The sequence below is a fragment of the Arachis hypogaea genome, chromosome 17, assembly GCF_003086295.3.
Source record: "Arachis hypogaea cultivar Tifrunner chromosome 17, arahy.Tifrunner.gnm2.J5K5, whole genome shotgun sequence".
NCBI classification, from domain to species: domain Eukaryota; kingdom Viridiplantae; phylum Streptophyta; class Magnoliopsida; order Fabales; family Fabaceae; genus Arachis; species Arachis hypogaea.
The window spans coordinates 3,891,199-3,906,615 of NC_092052.1; the positions used below are offsets into that span (position 1 = coordinate 3,891,199).

The 15,417-nt window shown below is 26.7% G+C and overlaps 1 protein-coding gene across 1 annotated transcript; it reads left to right on the forward strand.

Moving 5' to 3' along the window:
• The first annotated feature begins 7,544 nt into the window (after positions 1–7,544).
• Positions 7,545–15,174, forward strand: LOC112765984 (protein trichome birefringence-like 43). The gene is made up of 5 exons (XM_025811842.2): positions 7,545–8,369; positions 11,439–11,610; positions 13,990–14,165; positions 14,448–14,606; positions 14,678–15,174. Exons 1-5 carry the CDS (start codon positions 8,113–8,115, stop codon positions 14,976–14,978), a joined length of 1,065 nt encoding a protein of 354 aa, XP_025667627.1. The 5' UTR covers positions 7,545–8,112; the 3' UTR covers positions 14,979–15,174.
• Positions 15,175–15,417: the final 243 nt, after the last annotated feature.

Below are 15,417 nucleotides of genomic sequence, written 5' to 3' on the forward strand. Positions count from 1 at the left end.
ATACCTTATTATTATTATTATTATTATTATCATTATTATTATTATTATTGTTGTTATTGTTTTGTTTTGGTGAGGAGATATTGTTGCAAGGTTGAGATGGAAGGCAATAAGACAATGGAATGGCAGGAATGGCTCCATCCTTGTTCTTTTCTACATTACCAAACATCAATTCAAATATTTTTGCATCTGCCTCACCCTAATAAACATAATTAACATAATTAAATAATAATAATAATAATAATAATAATAATAATAATAATAATAATAATAAACATTATTGTGATAAATATTATTGTTCTCTTTTTTTTCTTTGGGGGGTGGGGTGTTTGTTTATCCTTCATATCACAATCTAATTAACACCGTAAATAAGGTAATCAAATTCGAGAGTTCACCTAAATCAATAAAATTTATCTAAACTTGAATTGTAAAATTTGACTTAGAAAATAATAAATTCGTTTGAGAAATTAAGCTAATAAACTCACGCGAGTTTACGAGTTAACTTAAAAGTTTGATAACCTTGACCGTAAGTCTTTGGTTGTTTAATTTAATCTTAATTAGTAGCTCAACCCAATCACAAGTAGTAATCTATACTCACTATTTTGTTGTCATACTCCTTTTTAATAGTGAAAAAAATATAACAAAATTTATACATCAAAAAAACTTAATTGCAACCTAATCTAACCCACAATAAAATATAAAAAAAATCAAATACAACAAAACAAAAGATATTATACACCTATTTATAATATTCGTTGTAGATCATCTGTGATCTCATAGATGATCGCTCAAAAAGAGGCGATTCAAAAATAATACCCCTATATTTTTATCAATAATTATATTATTTAATATAATTATTTTGACAAAAAAATATGCTGACAAAATAATTATAACAATGATGAATGGATCAAATTAAAGAGAGATGAAGCAAACAATTATTAAGTTACATTACCAGTTCACTGAATAAACTTGTTGATGGTGAAATCTTGGAGTGGTTCTCTTTCAAATCATCATGTGGACCAAAATCCATTTCTGGCCTCAAGAGAATGAAATCAAATCAAAGCTTTTGGATCAAAATAAACTTGAAATGTGAGTGATGATGAATTGAAGCATAGAACTCTAAAAATGAGTGAGAATGCGAAGCAGAAATTAAATAACGCCATTTTGATACTTTCCTTTCATGCATGCTTCCCAGTTTTTCTGCATTATTATTGACTTGTAATTTGTTTTTATCCTTTCAAATTACATCATAATTTTTTTCTTATTAAAATAAAAAATGGTCAAAACTCATATAAAAGTTATAAAAATTATTTATATCAAAATTTTAAACAAATTATTTATCTCTATAATTTCATCAAATTTGTAATTGAATTTTTACACTATAAATAATTTTAATTAAATTCATACATTAATTTTAAATTCATAAACACCTAATATTATCGTTCAAAAAACATTTAATTCAACGGAATATGCTGAGTATATTCGTTAGTGGTGCGAGATGAATGAAAACTTTTTTTTAATGTTTACTATTAAAAAATATCATTACAAATTTAAAATTAGTGTAAAAATTTAATTAAAAGTTTTAAAATATAAATACCTAATTAAAAATTTAAATAAATTATAGGGACTAATAGAGTAATTTTTATGTTTATTTTTATTAATTTATACATGTTGTTTATTATTAGAATTTAATTTTAATATGCACTTTCAGATAAAATAATTTTACATGTATATCCAATTATATAATATTACGTTAGCAAAAATATTACTTTTTACATTAACTATGTGAATGATCATTCAAATAAATAGATATAATTAAATAACTGTATATAAAATATTTTATGTTGTGAATACACTAAATTAAACTCTTTTTATTTTTATAAGGTAAGAAATCTTCTTTAGGGGAATTTAATGTTTGTTATAATTTTAAATATTACTTTTGACTACCAGATACAATAGATGGTAAATATTAAATACCGATATTCCAAATATTAATTATATTTTTTGTGAAAAATTATATTTAATTGATATTAAAATAATTAGAAACTATATGTTGATAAAATCATATTCATTTAGGAAGATTTCTCTCAATATCAGAGCAATATATATAAACTATATATATGATAAAAAATGTCAAAATAGAACTAGTTATAATAATGTAATTTCAAAATAAATAAAAAATTATAAATAATAAATAATTTTTAAAATTTAGATTAATTATTTTAATAGAGATTTTATTTCTGCTGGTTTAACAACAATTTTAAAAATGTTGTTAAAATTATAAAAAATAGTATGTACACAAAAAAAAATATACTATCAAATTAGTTATATCTGTATATAGATGTGTATTATTTTTTTAATGTATATTTTATATTTAAATATATATTATTTCATATGAATAACTAATTTTAATATATACATATATATAGTATAATTATAAAATTATATATTCACAACGGTTCTATAAAACCGTCACTAAGTCAAAGCATCACGAGAGTAAGCGAATCATTATGAGACAACAATCTAGATGATTCATCATGTTGGTCAATCTATTTCTGCAATTCTTTCCTACACAATTAGATAAGCAAATATAAGCATTTATTAGCTAATTGCTAACCAAATAGACTTTCAACACAATTTTAACAAACAAAATCTATGAGAAACAACTTAGTGATTCTTAATTAACACATTACTTACACCAATAGCCCGAGCTACATCATGGAGATAGGAGCCATTAAGTCATTTGTGCGTTAAGGTCCACAACTCCCCTCTACCAACTGGACGCCCTTGTTGTTCCGATTATAACAATATAGCTTAAATAGTGAATAAGTAGACGAAGAGAAGGTTCAAAAAGTGAGTCAAACGTAAATTACATCTTCTTCTCTGAGCCTTGCCAAGCTTTTTGATCTGCCAGTGCGAGTGTATAACTGCTTCGATCGATTCACAGTATTTTTTCTACACTTCTCCTATCACGCCATCAAAAGTAAAGGTTACTAGACACCATTTTTTGACTAAATGTAACATAAATAGACTTTTTTGTTATGAAATAAAAATATATTACCTTTGTGTCTTTACTATTGTGATAATCAAGGTACCATCTCTAATGATCCGCTGTAATTCCTGGTGGACGGTCTTCAATATTTTATTCAACAGTTAGTTTTGAGTTGTAATAATCATGGTACAACCTGTTTCTCGTTTTTTTCCAAGTCCTCCCTAGCATTTTTAATATTGTACACTTGATAGCACCTCTACTATCTTCATTAAAATAGAACATTTTCTGCAACAGTAAAATTAACTTGTTACTAGGTGACAAATTAAGATTCTCAAACTCTACAACAATATAACATTTTATCTTTACACATTCATTATAAATCTTGTCCTTGGAGCGATCCTTTCTCCAGTTTTTCTCGTAGATTTGAAATTTGGTGTAGTCAGATCCTAGCAATCCAAGAATGCCGCTCAGTATACCAGCTTCATTTCCAACTGGTTGCAGTCTCTCGTTGAACTTGAGTACGATCTTTCTATCGTTAGGTGGCTTTATAGCTTCCTTCACGCTTAGATGAAGGTGCTTGAATGTCCCATCAGATTCTGTAAATCATAGTTACTCTTTGTGAGTAATCATTGTGGCTAAGATGCGATGAAATCATAGAAAAATTAAGCATAAATAATTATATGGGATAAATTCTTGTATACCAATTATTTTAACATCCCAAAATTCGGTGGTCTTGCATCCCTTGCGCTTCTGAGCCTCCAATGCAGCAAACAGGTTGTCAACATGTTGCTCAAAAGAATTTACCTCATCTACCTCTGGGTTTAAGTCTTCATCCCCCGACTCCGAGTTTTGAATACTATTCGTGCAAGTTTGTGGAGCAGGCAGTGGTTTAGTACAGAGCGGTCGAAAAGGGCATAAAGATGAGGTTGCGGGGACACCAGCACTACTGGACGGGGGAATTAGACAATCCACTTGATGCACGGATAAAGCTGCAGTAGATCCTATTTGAGGTTGCTGACATGCTGTGTTTAACGACCTATCATGGGCATCTTAATAAACTGGGTACCACCAAGGGTATCACTTATACTATTATCAAACTAAAAAAAAAACATAAATTTTACAACATTAAATATTAGCAAATAAGTAAATCCAAACCAAAAGAGAAAGAGGCATCAACTCAGCTTCTTAGACGGGAGAATTTAAAAATCGTACGTAGTGCAAAACACTTCAAGGAACGCTGCTATTATTTAGTTAAATATAGCATTGATAAGTTTATTTTAACATAGTCAGCATTAAAATTGAGACATGAGCTTCAAAATGACTAATTATTTAAAGTAAAAAAACTAATAATATATATTTCCTGTCTTAGACTAGTTGTATTTTTTAAGTAATATTTTACCTCCAATTCAGCCACTGAAGCTTTAAGCCATGCAATAATCAAATGCTTTTTAAGTACAATGTTATAACAAGAAAGTTTTATGTCGGTCAAATATACTTCTAGAACAAAGCTACTAACCGCACAAATTTCTAAAAAATATAAGTCAGATTTGGAAGATGTCAGTAATATATATGCATTATTGTAATAATTCTTCAGCTATCAACACTCAATAGCAAGAAATTCAACATGATTTTGACAAAAAAAAGAAGGGCATAATAATTTATTGAATTCAAGAATACATATAACATCATAAACAACCAATTCAACATAATAAAAAATAAAAATGGAACAGAAAGAAGCATCTAAAAGGATATCAAAATTTAGATAATTTATCTAAAATAAATATCAAAATTTGGCTGAAATATACACTTAGTAAAGAAGTAAGGGAAAACAGGGTAAAGAGAACTTTTTATCATGCTCCTAAACTGTTTAAAAGTATCATATTATATAATGTATCCTCCTAAATTACAGTAAAAATAATTTCCATCAGAATACAACAAATGTTAATATGATAACAATATAACCTTCTTGCTAATGATAATCAAATGTCTAGTAAAATATTAGGAACAAAAAATACTACTAAATGTACCGAACCAACTAAATTATTGGTAAATCAAATATATTATACAAGTGTGGCATGGCAACAATGCTTCCTTAGCTTGAAGTTGATTTTTCTTATTTAGTATTTCAAACTAACGTATCAGTAACAAAGGGAGGAACTTGATCATGAAAACACAAAACTAAATCTATAAATAAAAGTTAAGTAACAGGTGAGCTTTTAATTAGCAAATCAACAACCACACAAAATCAACTAATGGTGCTTACCAATAGCGGAAAAAAGGTTATTGATGACAAGAGAGGAGCACCTCATGACACAGCTACTTGACGGGTGGACCCAGCTTGACGATGCATTAAGAAAGTTTTAATTATTCATTTTTCTATTATTAATCATCATTTTATCCATTATGCACCTCTCTACGAATATGTTAATTGCTAAATACATGCTAAACCCTTTCAAAATCTCATATATTCTTATCAAACACAATATTATTATGTGTCTTTTATACATGACAAAAATCATCTATTCTTTTTTTTTATATAGAAATTACTGAATGAAAGAACCGTTGGTAAAAAGATGAGATTCTCTTCTAATATATATGACCTTTTACGATGACAAAATGAAAATGAAAGGCATGGAATAATATTATGTATATTTAAGTTAATTTTAATTTTTTTAATAACCAAATTTATCATAACGTAAATGATAAATAATGTACGGATTTGATATGCTTCAAGTATAATATACATTTTATTATTTTGTATGGAATAATATTAATTTTAATTTATATATTTATTATTATTGGCTGGATATTAAAAATAAATAGTGTTTGTATTATTAGCATTTTTCTGACCTTTCTCAACTTCAATCGTTTTTAGATCCAAAAGTTCACCCACCTCATTGGAAACAAATGTAATATAATCCACCTGACAAAAAAAATATAATCTAATCAGTTTCTATTTAATAGTGCTATACATTGACATAATCATAAAAGAATTAACTTTAGCGAGTTAACGATGACCAAACACCGTAGTATTTTACACAGACTTATCAATAAATCGAGTTGAAACTCATTTTGACCCCTGAAATTTGGAGCTAGCCTCAATTTCAACCTCCAAATTTTTAGTTACCCAATTAATATCCCAAATATTAGATTGTGCCTCACGTTTGTCCCTATAGTTATCTCTGTTAACGGAGAGCTGATGTGACACGTTAAGTTAACACGGTGTGCATCTACGTGGCACCCAATTTATCAGAATGGATGTATGATGAGTGAATGATGTGGTAAAAGTTGTTTTCACTCAATATGAGTCCATGCAAATTAGGGTTTTAACATTTGCGTAGAAGTCAAATAAGTGAAAAGAACTTTTTGCTACATCATTCACTCATCACACATTCATTCTGGCAAGTTGGGTGCTACGTAGATGCACACCGTGTCAACTTAGCGTGCCACATCAACTCTCCGTTAACAGAGATAGCTACAGAGACAAACGTGAGGTACGATCCAATATTTGAGGGTGTTAATTGGATAATTAAAAATTTGGGGGTCGAAATTAAGGCCGAATCCAAATTTCAGGGGTCAAAATAAGTTTCAAGTCTCAATAAATCATGTATGACTTGTGATGAAAATAATATATCTAACATATGTTGTTTGTAAGGTAAAAGATAATAGATTGACAAAATAAAATTCATTACGATAGGAATATTTATTTTAACAAATATTCTTCTATCTAATAATACGGTAAAAAATACGTTGGTCATCCTGAATTACTACATGTCCAACTTCTATTGATAGTGGTAGAATGTCTAAATTAAGACTAAACTATAACATTTGTCAAACAAATAAACAATTAATGAAACACTCATCAATGTCTTCTTATTTTGAGTACATTTATACATAAAAGAAATTACACATAAAAAAAGAAGAAAAAAAAGAGAAAAAATAACAAGAGCGATAGAATGATAATTCTTATAATTTTGTTTGGCCGTCTATATATAAAAGATCAGATTTAAAAAATTATGATTATCTAACAAAATTAATTTGTATTTATTACATTTAATTTGAATAAATAAAAAATTATTTTATTTTAATTTAATCCTTAATTTATATAATTTGAATTTGTCTCCATTTATATAATTTAATTTAATTTAATTATTAATTAAAAATATCTCAATTATCTATTTTATTCTAAATTTATTATTTTGATGACTAATAAATTAATCAAATTAATTAACTAATATATATATAATTAGTATAATTAATTTAGTTTAATAAATTAAAAGAAATAAATTAAAAAATACTATTAAAATATTAAAGAAATAGGTAGACAAAGAAATAGTCAAAACTTGCTTTATTTAGCATTAATTAATTATTGTAACAATTAATGAATGTTAAATAAGATAAATTATGACTGTTTTTGATTAATTTTCTTTGATTACTAAACATTTTTGATAAATTAAAAAGTACTATCAATATAAATTGATATAAATTTTATATATATGTAATAAATGATGTGATATTTAAGTATTTAAAGAGAATCGCATATAGATAGATTGATAGATAGATAGATACTATATATCCAAATATATAAATTTTCATCATGCTATGAATATATTTAGTTCGGTCCATAAATCTTTCTTTAACTGCTATCATCATTGTAGGATAGAATAGAACACTCAATGGACCCACTTAAGCTATTTTCATTACGTAACATCCATCTATATATACCCAAAAATTTTGTGATTCTTGGTGTGTAATCTATATCCATTCTCTTCTCCCTCCATTGCATATATATATATCACACTATGCTTCTCTCTCTTTCTTAATTATTTTTCTCACAATTATTGCATATCATCATATATATGCCTCTAAACATGGCACTTCATGCATAAAAAAAAAAAAAAAAAAAAAAATCAAAATTCAATATAGTCACACAAAAATTAAAGTTTTGCATGCAACCGTTTCTTTAATTTCTTTCATCACTATTTTTGGCGGATACCAATTCAATTATTATATATACTCATAAAATTCCACAAAAGCCAAATTAATTAGAAAGAAATCATACACAAACACAAGCACATATACACCCTCTTAGATTGTTCATTTTCTTGTGCCACCTTTTAGATATGGGGACTTTTGCCATATCTAGTGTTGTGATGGTTGTTCTTCTTGTTTTTTATGTTTTTGTTGAGACAAATGGAAGTGTAGGAGGGTGTGACTTGTTTCGTGGTAGCTGGGTTTTGGATGAATCAAACTCATACCCACTTTATGAAATATCAAAATGTCCATTTATTGAGAAACAATTTGATTGTATAAATAATGGTCGTCCTGATCAATTCTATCTCAAGTATAGATGGCAGCCCACTGCTTGCAACTTAACAAGGTACATATTCATCCTTCTATTTTTTTTTTTTTTTGAGTTTTTAATTTGAAATATGTTAGTGCATGTGTGCGTGCGCCGGTATGCATGAATATTCTTAGATTTGGTTTGGTAAAATTTTTTGTTATATTTGTTTAAATAAAAAAGATTACGTGTTTATGGTATTTAAAAGTTAAAAATATTTTTTAAAGTATTTAAGGAGATCTCTTTTAAAATTATCCGTGTTTATGAAAATTAAATTATATATTAATAAATATTTATATTTATATTTATTATAATTTTTTTAAATTTAAAATTAATTTTATTAAATGCGATCGTTGTTACTTATGTATATTAAAAATTATTATTCACCAAATATAAAATATATTATGTATATCGTTTAGGCATTTTTCTATTGTTAGTTGAAGTGTATGTTGTGTGAGTTTATATTTTATTTAATTTAACAGTAATAATGTATCATTTTAATTTCTATTATTTCTGTTAAGTTTTAATTTTGCCTATAATGTTTAATATCTTATTCTTATTCTAAATGTTTTATTTTTTATTTTAATTTTTTGGTTAAAATTATTTTTTTCATAAATATCTTTTTTTATTATAACTTTCTTTTAAATAGCAGCAAGAATAATAATTATAATGATGATAGTGGTGATTATAGTAATTTAAAAATAAAAAAGATACTAATAAAAAAATATTTTTAAAAGAAAAATATTCAATTTTGACAAAAGACACAAATATGAACTTTTTTAAAACTACTAGCTGTTTGACTAAGGTCAGGAAAAGAAAACACAAATTAAAGAAAGTTAAAAACATATAGAAATACAAAAAAGTTGTAATGAAATTAAAGGAAGCTCCTTGGTTTCATAGTGATTTCTTATCGGAAGTTGGGTAGTTGAATTTGGCATGAGGTGAGGCCTTGCTAATAGGCTGAAAAAATGAAGCTAGTAAGAACTTCATTTTCTTGGGAAGGAATTCTTTAATTTTGATCATGCATGATGCATCTCCTCTTTAATTTCCTAAAATTACTTAGTGATTAAGAATTTAATTTCCTATTTTATTCTTAATAAATTCTATTGTCTCTCGGTAATTAAACAATATCACTCATATAATAGTTTATTGGTGAATTTTATTATGTTTATAATTTGGTACCTAACTTTTGCCTAACTTATTTTTTTATGGCAAAATTTGAATATTTAATAATTATTTATTTTCATGTAATAGTTTATATTTAGTTAAAGTTATTGAGGAAATAATTATAACCCTTGCTTGTGCTATATGTTTTTTCCAAAGATTCCATCGCACTACAAGAGATACGCTGAATAGCGGCGGTTTTTTTTAGGGATTTGCGGCGATTAAAAATCGCCACGAAATGAAATTCCAGCGGTTTCACAAACATTATCTGTTAAGGGATGGAGATTTAATTTTGCAGCGATTTTAAAAAATCGCTGACACAACCGCTGCAAATTAGATAATTGATTTTGCTCTCAACTTAGAATTATTGAAACATCAACAACAACTACTTAATAAATTTAGTGGACCTTTTTATGGGTAAGACACCTTTGTCAAGTAACGATGTGTCTGATAAAACTAAAACATAATTAGAAACTTTTAGATCAGTTAAGTAATAAGACAAAAAAAGATTAATTAGTTATGGATCTCCTCCTCTATTTTTCATGCTACAACAGTTGGAATTGAATGTGACATTTTTTCTAATGTAGATTCCACGCTTCCTCTTAGGGTCCACTTATTGTTACCATATGATATAATACAACATTCTGAAAGGAAAAGATTTGCTTGACTTGTTTTACAAGCTACTAGTTATTAGATGGCTAACTAACTAACACTCATGTAGATAATAATAGAAACATGATACATATCATTATAAAAATCTTTTTAATCTTTATTTTTTAAGATATAGGAATTAGAATTTAAAATTTATTATTTAAAATTTAAGATAAAATAAAAAGTAATTAAAAATATTAGTTGATATTAACTAAAAAAATTGACTCTAGAAATATTGTGCATATTAATTAATTAGCTACTAAATTAATCATTATATATTTATGTATATAAATATACGTATAATTTAACTTAATTTTAATATATATATTTTATATAAATAACTTATTTTTTATTTACACCTAACATGTTGATACAAATATATAGCTATGTATAAAAAATTATCAAGACAATTCGTTTTGTGAATTAGTTCAAATTCTTAACCACTAATAATTAATTATTGTATATAAAAATATATTAGTATCTTATAAATTATTATTATATTACTATAAATCATTAGTTTAATTATTTGTCTATTACATATTTGATTTTTCTATTATAATAGATTTAGTTATTTTAGTAGTAATTATTTAGTTGCAATGTGAATTAATATATATAAATATACATATTAATTGATTTAATAGATGATTTTTAATTTAATTTATATTGAAGCATTTTTATTAGTTTATTATTCATCGATCACATATATTAATGAATTAAATAAAGAATAGCCATGATTATCTTGTGCCGTGAACCACTAGAAGAGAATATAAATGTTTTTTGTCTTTTTGGGGGCACTCCCTAATAACAAGTTGTCAAGCACCAAATGCAAAAAAGATAGACTTAGGTTGTTAGCCTTATATATACACATTTAAACTAATTAAAAATCTAGAAAATTAAGTGCATATAAATAATATATAATTCCGTGGAGAATTGATCAATTGAGAGAGATAGTGTTGTAATGTTGCTTTCATCTATTTTGTCATCAAATAGAATAGCACATCCAATATTAGACCAAATAAAGTTTAGTTTTAATGATCATTAATTGTGATGATGTAACCAATTGGATTGGTCTAATGATTAGTTTACTAGTATGTGTAAGTAATTGTCGAAAGTTCGAATTCTGCCTTGTACATATAACAATTCATTGGCCAGCGATAAACCTTTCAATAAAGTTCAGTGTCGCGGCGGATTAGTTTTTAGTCTGTTGGACTGGAGAATACCGTAAAAAATAAAAAAAAAATAATTGTGATGATGTAATTTTAAATGGAGCCATCACTTTTGAATATAATGCAGATTCAATGGGTATGATATGTTAACAAGACTTAGAGGGAAGAGTATATTATTTGTGGGGGACTCATTGAGTTTGAATCAATGGCAATCACTCACTTGCATGCTTCACACAGCTGTGCCACAAGCTCAGTACACTTCTCTCAGAAATGGAGATCTTTCAATCTTCACCTTCCCGGTTAGATCTCTTTAATAATTTCTAGCCTCATCTTCAATTATTATTCATCTCTTAATTTATTATATTTATTTAGAGTTCAACTTTTTTTTAATTAATATCTGCCATTTTTTTAATTGGGTAAAGTATATTTTTTCTCCTAAAATTTGACAAAAATTTCAAAAATACTTCTAAATTTTATTTTGTTTCAATTTTGTCCTAAAAGTTTTCGATTTGCATCAAATATACCCCGAACGGCTAATTTTTCAAAAAATTTAAGACCAATTCAACAACAATTTCATAAGAACAACCCTCAACACAAGCAAATCAAGCATAGTTTTCATGCATTATTGTTAGATTAGTCTTAATTTTTTTGAAAATTTAGCCATTAAGGGTATATTTGATGCAAATCAAAAACTTCTAGGACAAAATTGAAACAAAATAAAACTTAAGGGTATTTTTGAAATTTTTGCTAAACTTCAGGGACAAAAAATATACTTTACCCTTTTTAATTTTAAATTTTAGTCTTATATAAAAAAATAAGTGTTAAAAAAAATAATTTTAAATATAAAAAATTGATTAATATTAATTAATTAAAAGTTGGTTTCTATATAAATACTTATGTATTTATTAATTATATCATTATCATGATTAACACATGAGTTGGACGTAGTACAAGTGGACAACAACTACTAATTAAAATTCGCATTCACTCACAAAAGATGTTAAATTAAATGGGTTGCAATAATAATAAATTATGTATGGGATTTGTAGTGACAATTTAAATGCAATAACATTCATTTGATTATTGTCCCTTCCTAAAAGAAGGTCTATTCTTGAGAATGATAGATTTTGGAGCCGAAAAGTGTGATAAATTATTGAAAAAATAAATAACAATGTATAAGTATAATGCACTAATGCTTATCCCTCATCATTAAATTTATTTAGATTATTGATGGAATTTCATCACTGAAAAAACCGATTCACAAATATAAAGTGTGTTTGATTTGTATTATTATTATTATTATTATTATTATTATTATTATTTGTTTTTTGAATTTTATAAAAAAATAATTAAAATAATAAAATTATATTTTATATTTTTATATTTTTTTTACAAAATTTTAAAAATAAAAAAATACTAAAAATAAAAATATTAAGTTGGCGTGGCCTATACTCTACTATTATTTATTTATTTTTATTCCGGAGAGGTATATATATATTCTACCTTTTGAGAAATTTGAGCTTAACTCCTCCATTATTTTTTCATGTATATGAAAAATACTAAATTAAAGTAATGGACCACAACTTATTAAGAATAATGCATGGTTAGCATAAATATATTCCATAGGAAAATTTTCAAGTGTACCGTCATATTGGTGTTTCAGTTATTTTTAATCATTGATCTTAATTATAAAAATTATATATAATATATATAATTAAGATCAACAGTTAAAAATTACTGATACACCGGTATGAGGTACACTTAAAAATCTTCTTATTCCATAATCATGTATGAGGTTATGTACAAGGGTCAGATTGGTAGTTCAGTAGTTGCAATATCATGCGTTGAACTATTGGAATTTGGAAAAGGACCTGTCTACTACAATGCATGGTCTTCTAATTTCTGCGGATATTTTATTAATTTCCGAAGCATCTTTTTTAAATATTATTATTCAGCGACTAATCTCTTATATTCTCCCTTTGCTACGTTCCAAATTTAATTTAATTTGTACAAAGATGCTTTAATTTTTAATTATTTCCCTAGCATACTTTTGTTATAGCACCAGATACTGGCTAATTTAATTAAGACAAAACATCAAATACAATCAACAAATTAATTTTATGAGAATATTTTAGTCTTTGTTAAAATTAGTACAAGAAAAGGTATTCTTCTAGTGTTTATAAATTCAACGTAATTTTGTCTTTTTTCTAGAGTTAAATTCTAATTTCTAATACAATTAAGTGGTCTTAATTAATTCATCAATAATAGATATATTAATCTTTCTAAAAATATTCCTAAAAATGCATTTTTGTCAAAATATCAAAAATCATACTTTATTCTTTTGGCAAAATTCATTATAAAGGTATTTTATTTTTTTAAAAAAATTAGAATAACACTTTAATACATTATATTATAGCGGAGTGTTAGGGGCCATCAACTTTTGTGATTTGTAGTCATCAATGATGATTTTAATGGTGTAAGATTGGTGTGAAATTTCATCCAATGATTTACTTTTCTTTGCTGGTTACATACTGGTCAGAATTTAAAAAAGTTGATGGTCCTAAACTTTTTCTATATTATATATTATATATATTATACTTCAGATAGATTAATTATATATTATTATTATTATTATTATCCACGTGATGATGACTCATTTGCTTACATATAATTTTCAGAGCTTGGATGTTAAGGTGAAGCTTTCTCGGAATGCATTTTTGGTGGATACAGTGAGTGAAAATATTGGTCGCGTTCTTAAATTGGATTCAATCGAAGCCGGAAAACTTTGGGAAGGAAACGATATATTAATATTCGACTCTTGGCATTGGTGGCTTCACACCGGAAGAAAACAACCGTATGTATATACAATAATTAAGACATGCATGTTAATATTTCAACTGTGAAGAGTGCATGAAATTAGTCTCACATCAAAGAAAGTAAGAAAGAGTAGAGAGTTTATAAGATGAGAAACTCATTAACTTAACATCTTAAGTTTTTGAGTTGGATGTGGTGTTTCTTCATCCAGTGGTCGAGAGCTTCCTACTATCAAGTTATTTTCTAGTAGTGTAACTAATTTATTATTATATAATTTATACAATGTCTTAGCTTCTGATTCTAACATAATTAAACTTTGTAGATGGGATTTCATTGAAGAAGGAAATAATACATATAGAGACATGGATCGTTTGGTTGCATATACGAAAGCCTTAAGAACATGGGCCAAATGGATTGATGACAACGTTGACCCCACCAAAACTAGGGTGTTCTTCCAAGGGGTCTCCCCAGATCATGCCGAGTAAGTTTTGGCTTCTTTCTCACTCATTATGTACTTTTATTTATACCCTTTAGATTGTTGAATAATTTCAGTGGATCACAATGGGGGCAATCATACCCAAAATCTTGTGAGGGGCAAAGTCGTCCATTGAGTGGAAGCAACTACCCAGGTGGGCCACACCCAGCAGAGACAGCCTTAAAGAGTGTGCTTTCAAGTATGTCTAAGCCTGTGTACTTGCTTGACATTACTGAATTGTCACAACTTAGAAAAGATGGTCACCCTTCTGTTTATGGCCATGGCGGCCACCGTGACATGGATTGTAGCCATTGGTGCCTACCTGGTGTTCCTGATACTTGGAATCTTCTTTTCTATGCTGCTCTCTTTCAAACTTAATTTCTCTCTATCTCTACCTAAGCTAATAGAATAATAGTAATTCTCATATATGTGTATGAAGGATAAATAATTCATCATATGAATGTGTTTTTAAATTAATCTAGTAGTCCCCGTTTAATTTTGTTGTATCACTAGACAATTCAACTGCGATTAGAGATGAAAATGAGATGATATGATACAACAGATTTTTGCACTATTCGATTTCATCCTGCTTTACTTTATTTTATATACTCGTTTTATATCATAAAAATTTACACTCTAATTTATTTTATTGGGTATTTGTCTTATTATAGAATATTTGGTTTTTTTTTTCCGCTCTGAACAAAAATCCGTCCCATATCTGATCGAAAAATTATCAACCTGATTGATAAGGATAAATTGAATACGTGTTGTTCATACTCTAACCTAATACTATGACCGAAGTCCAAACACACTAAAA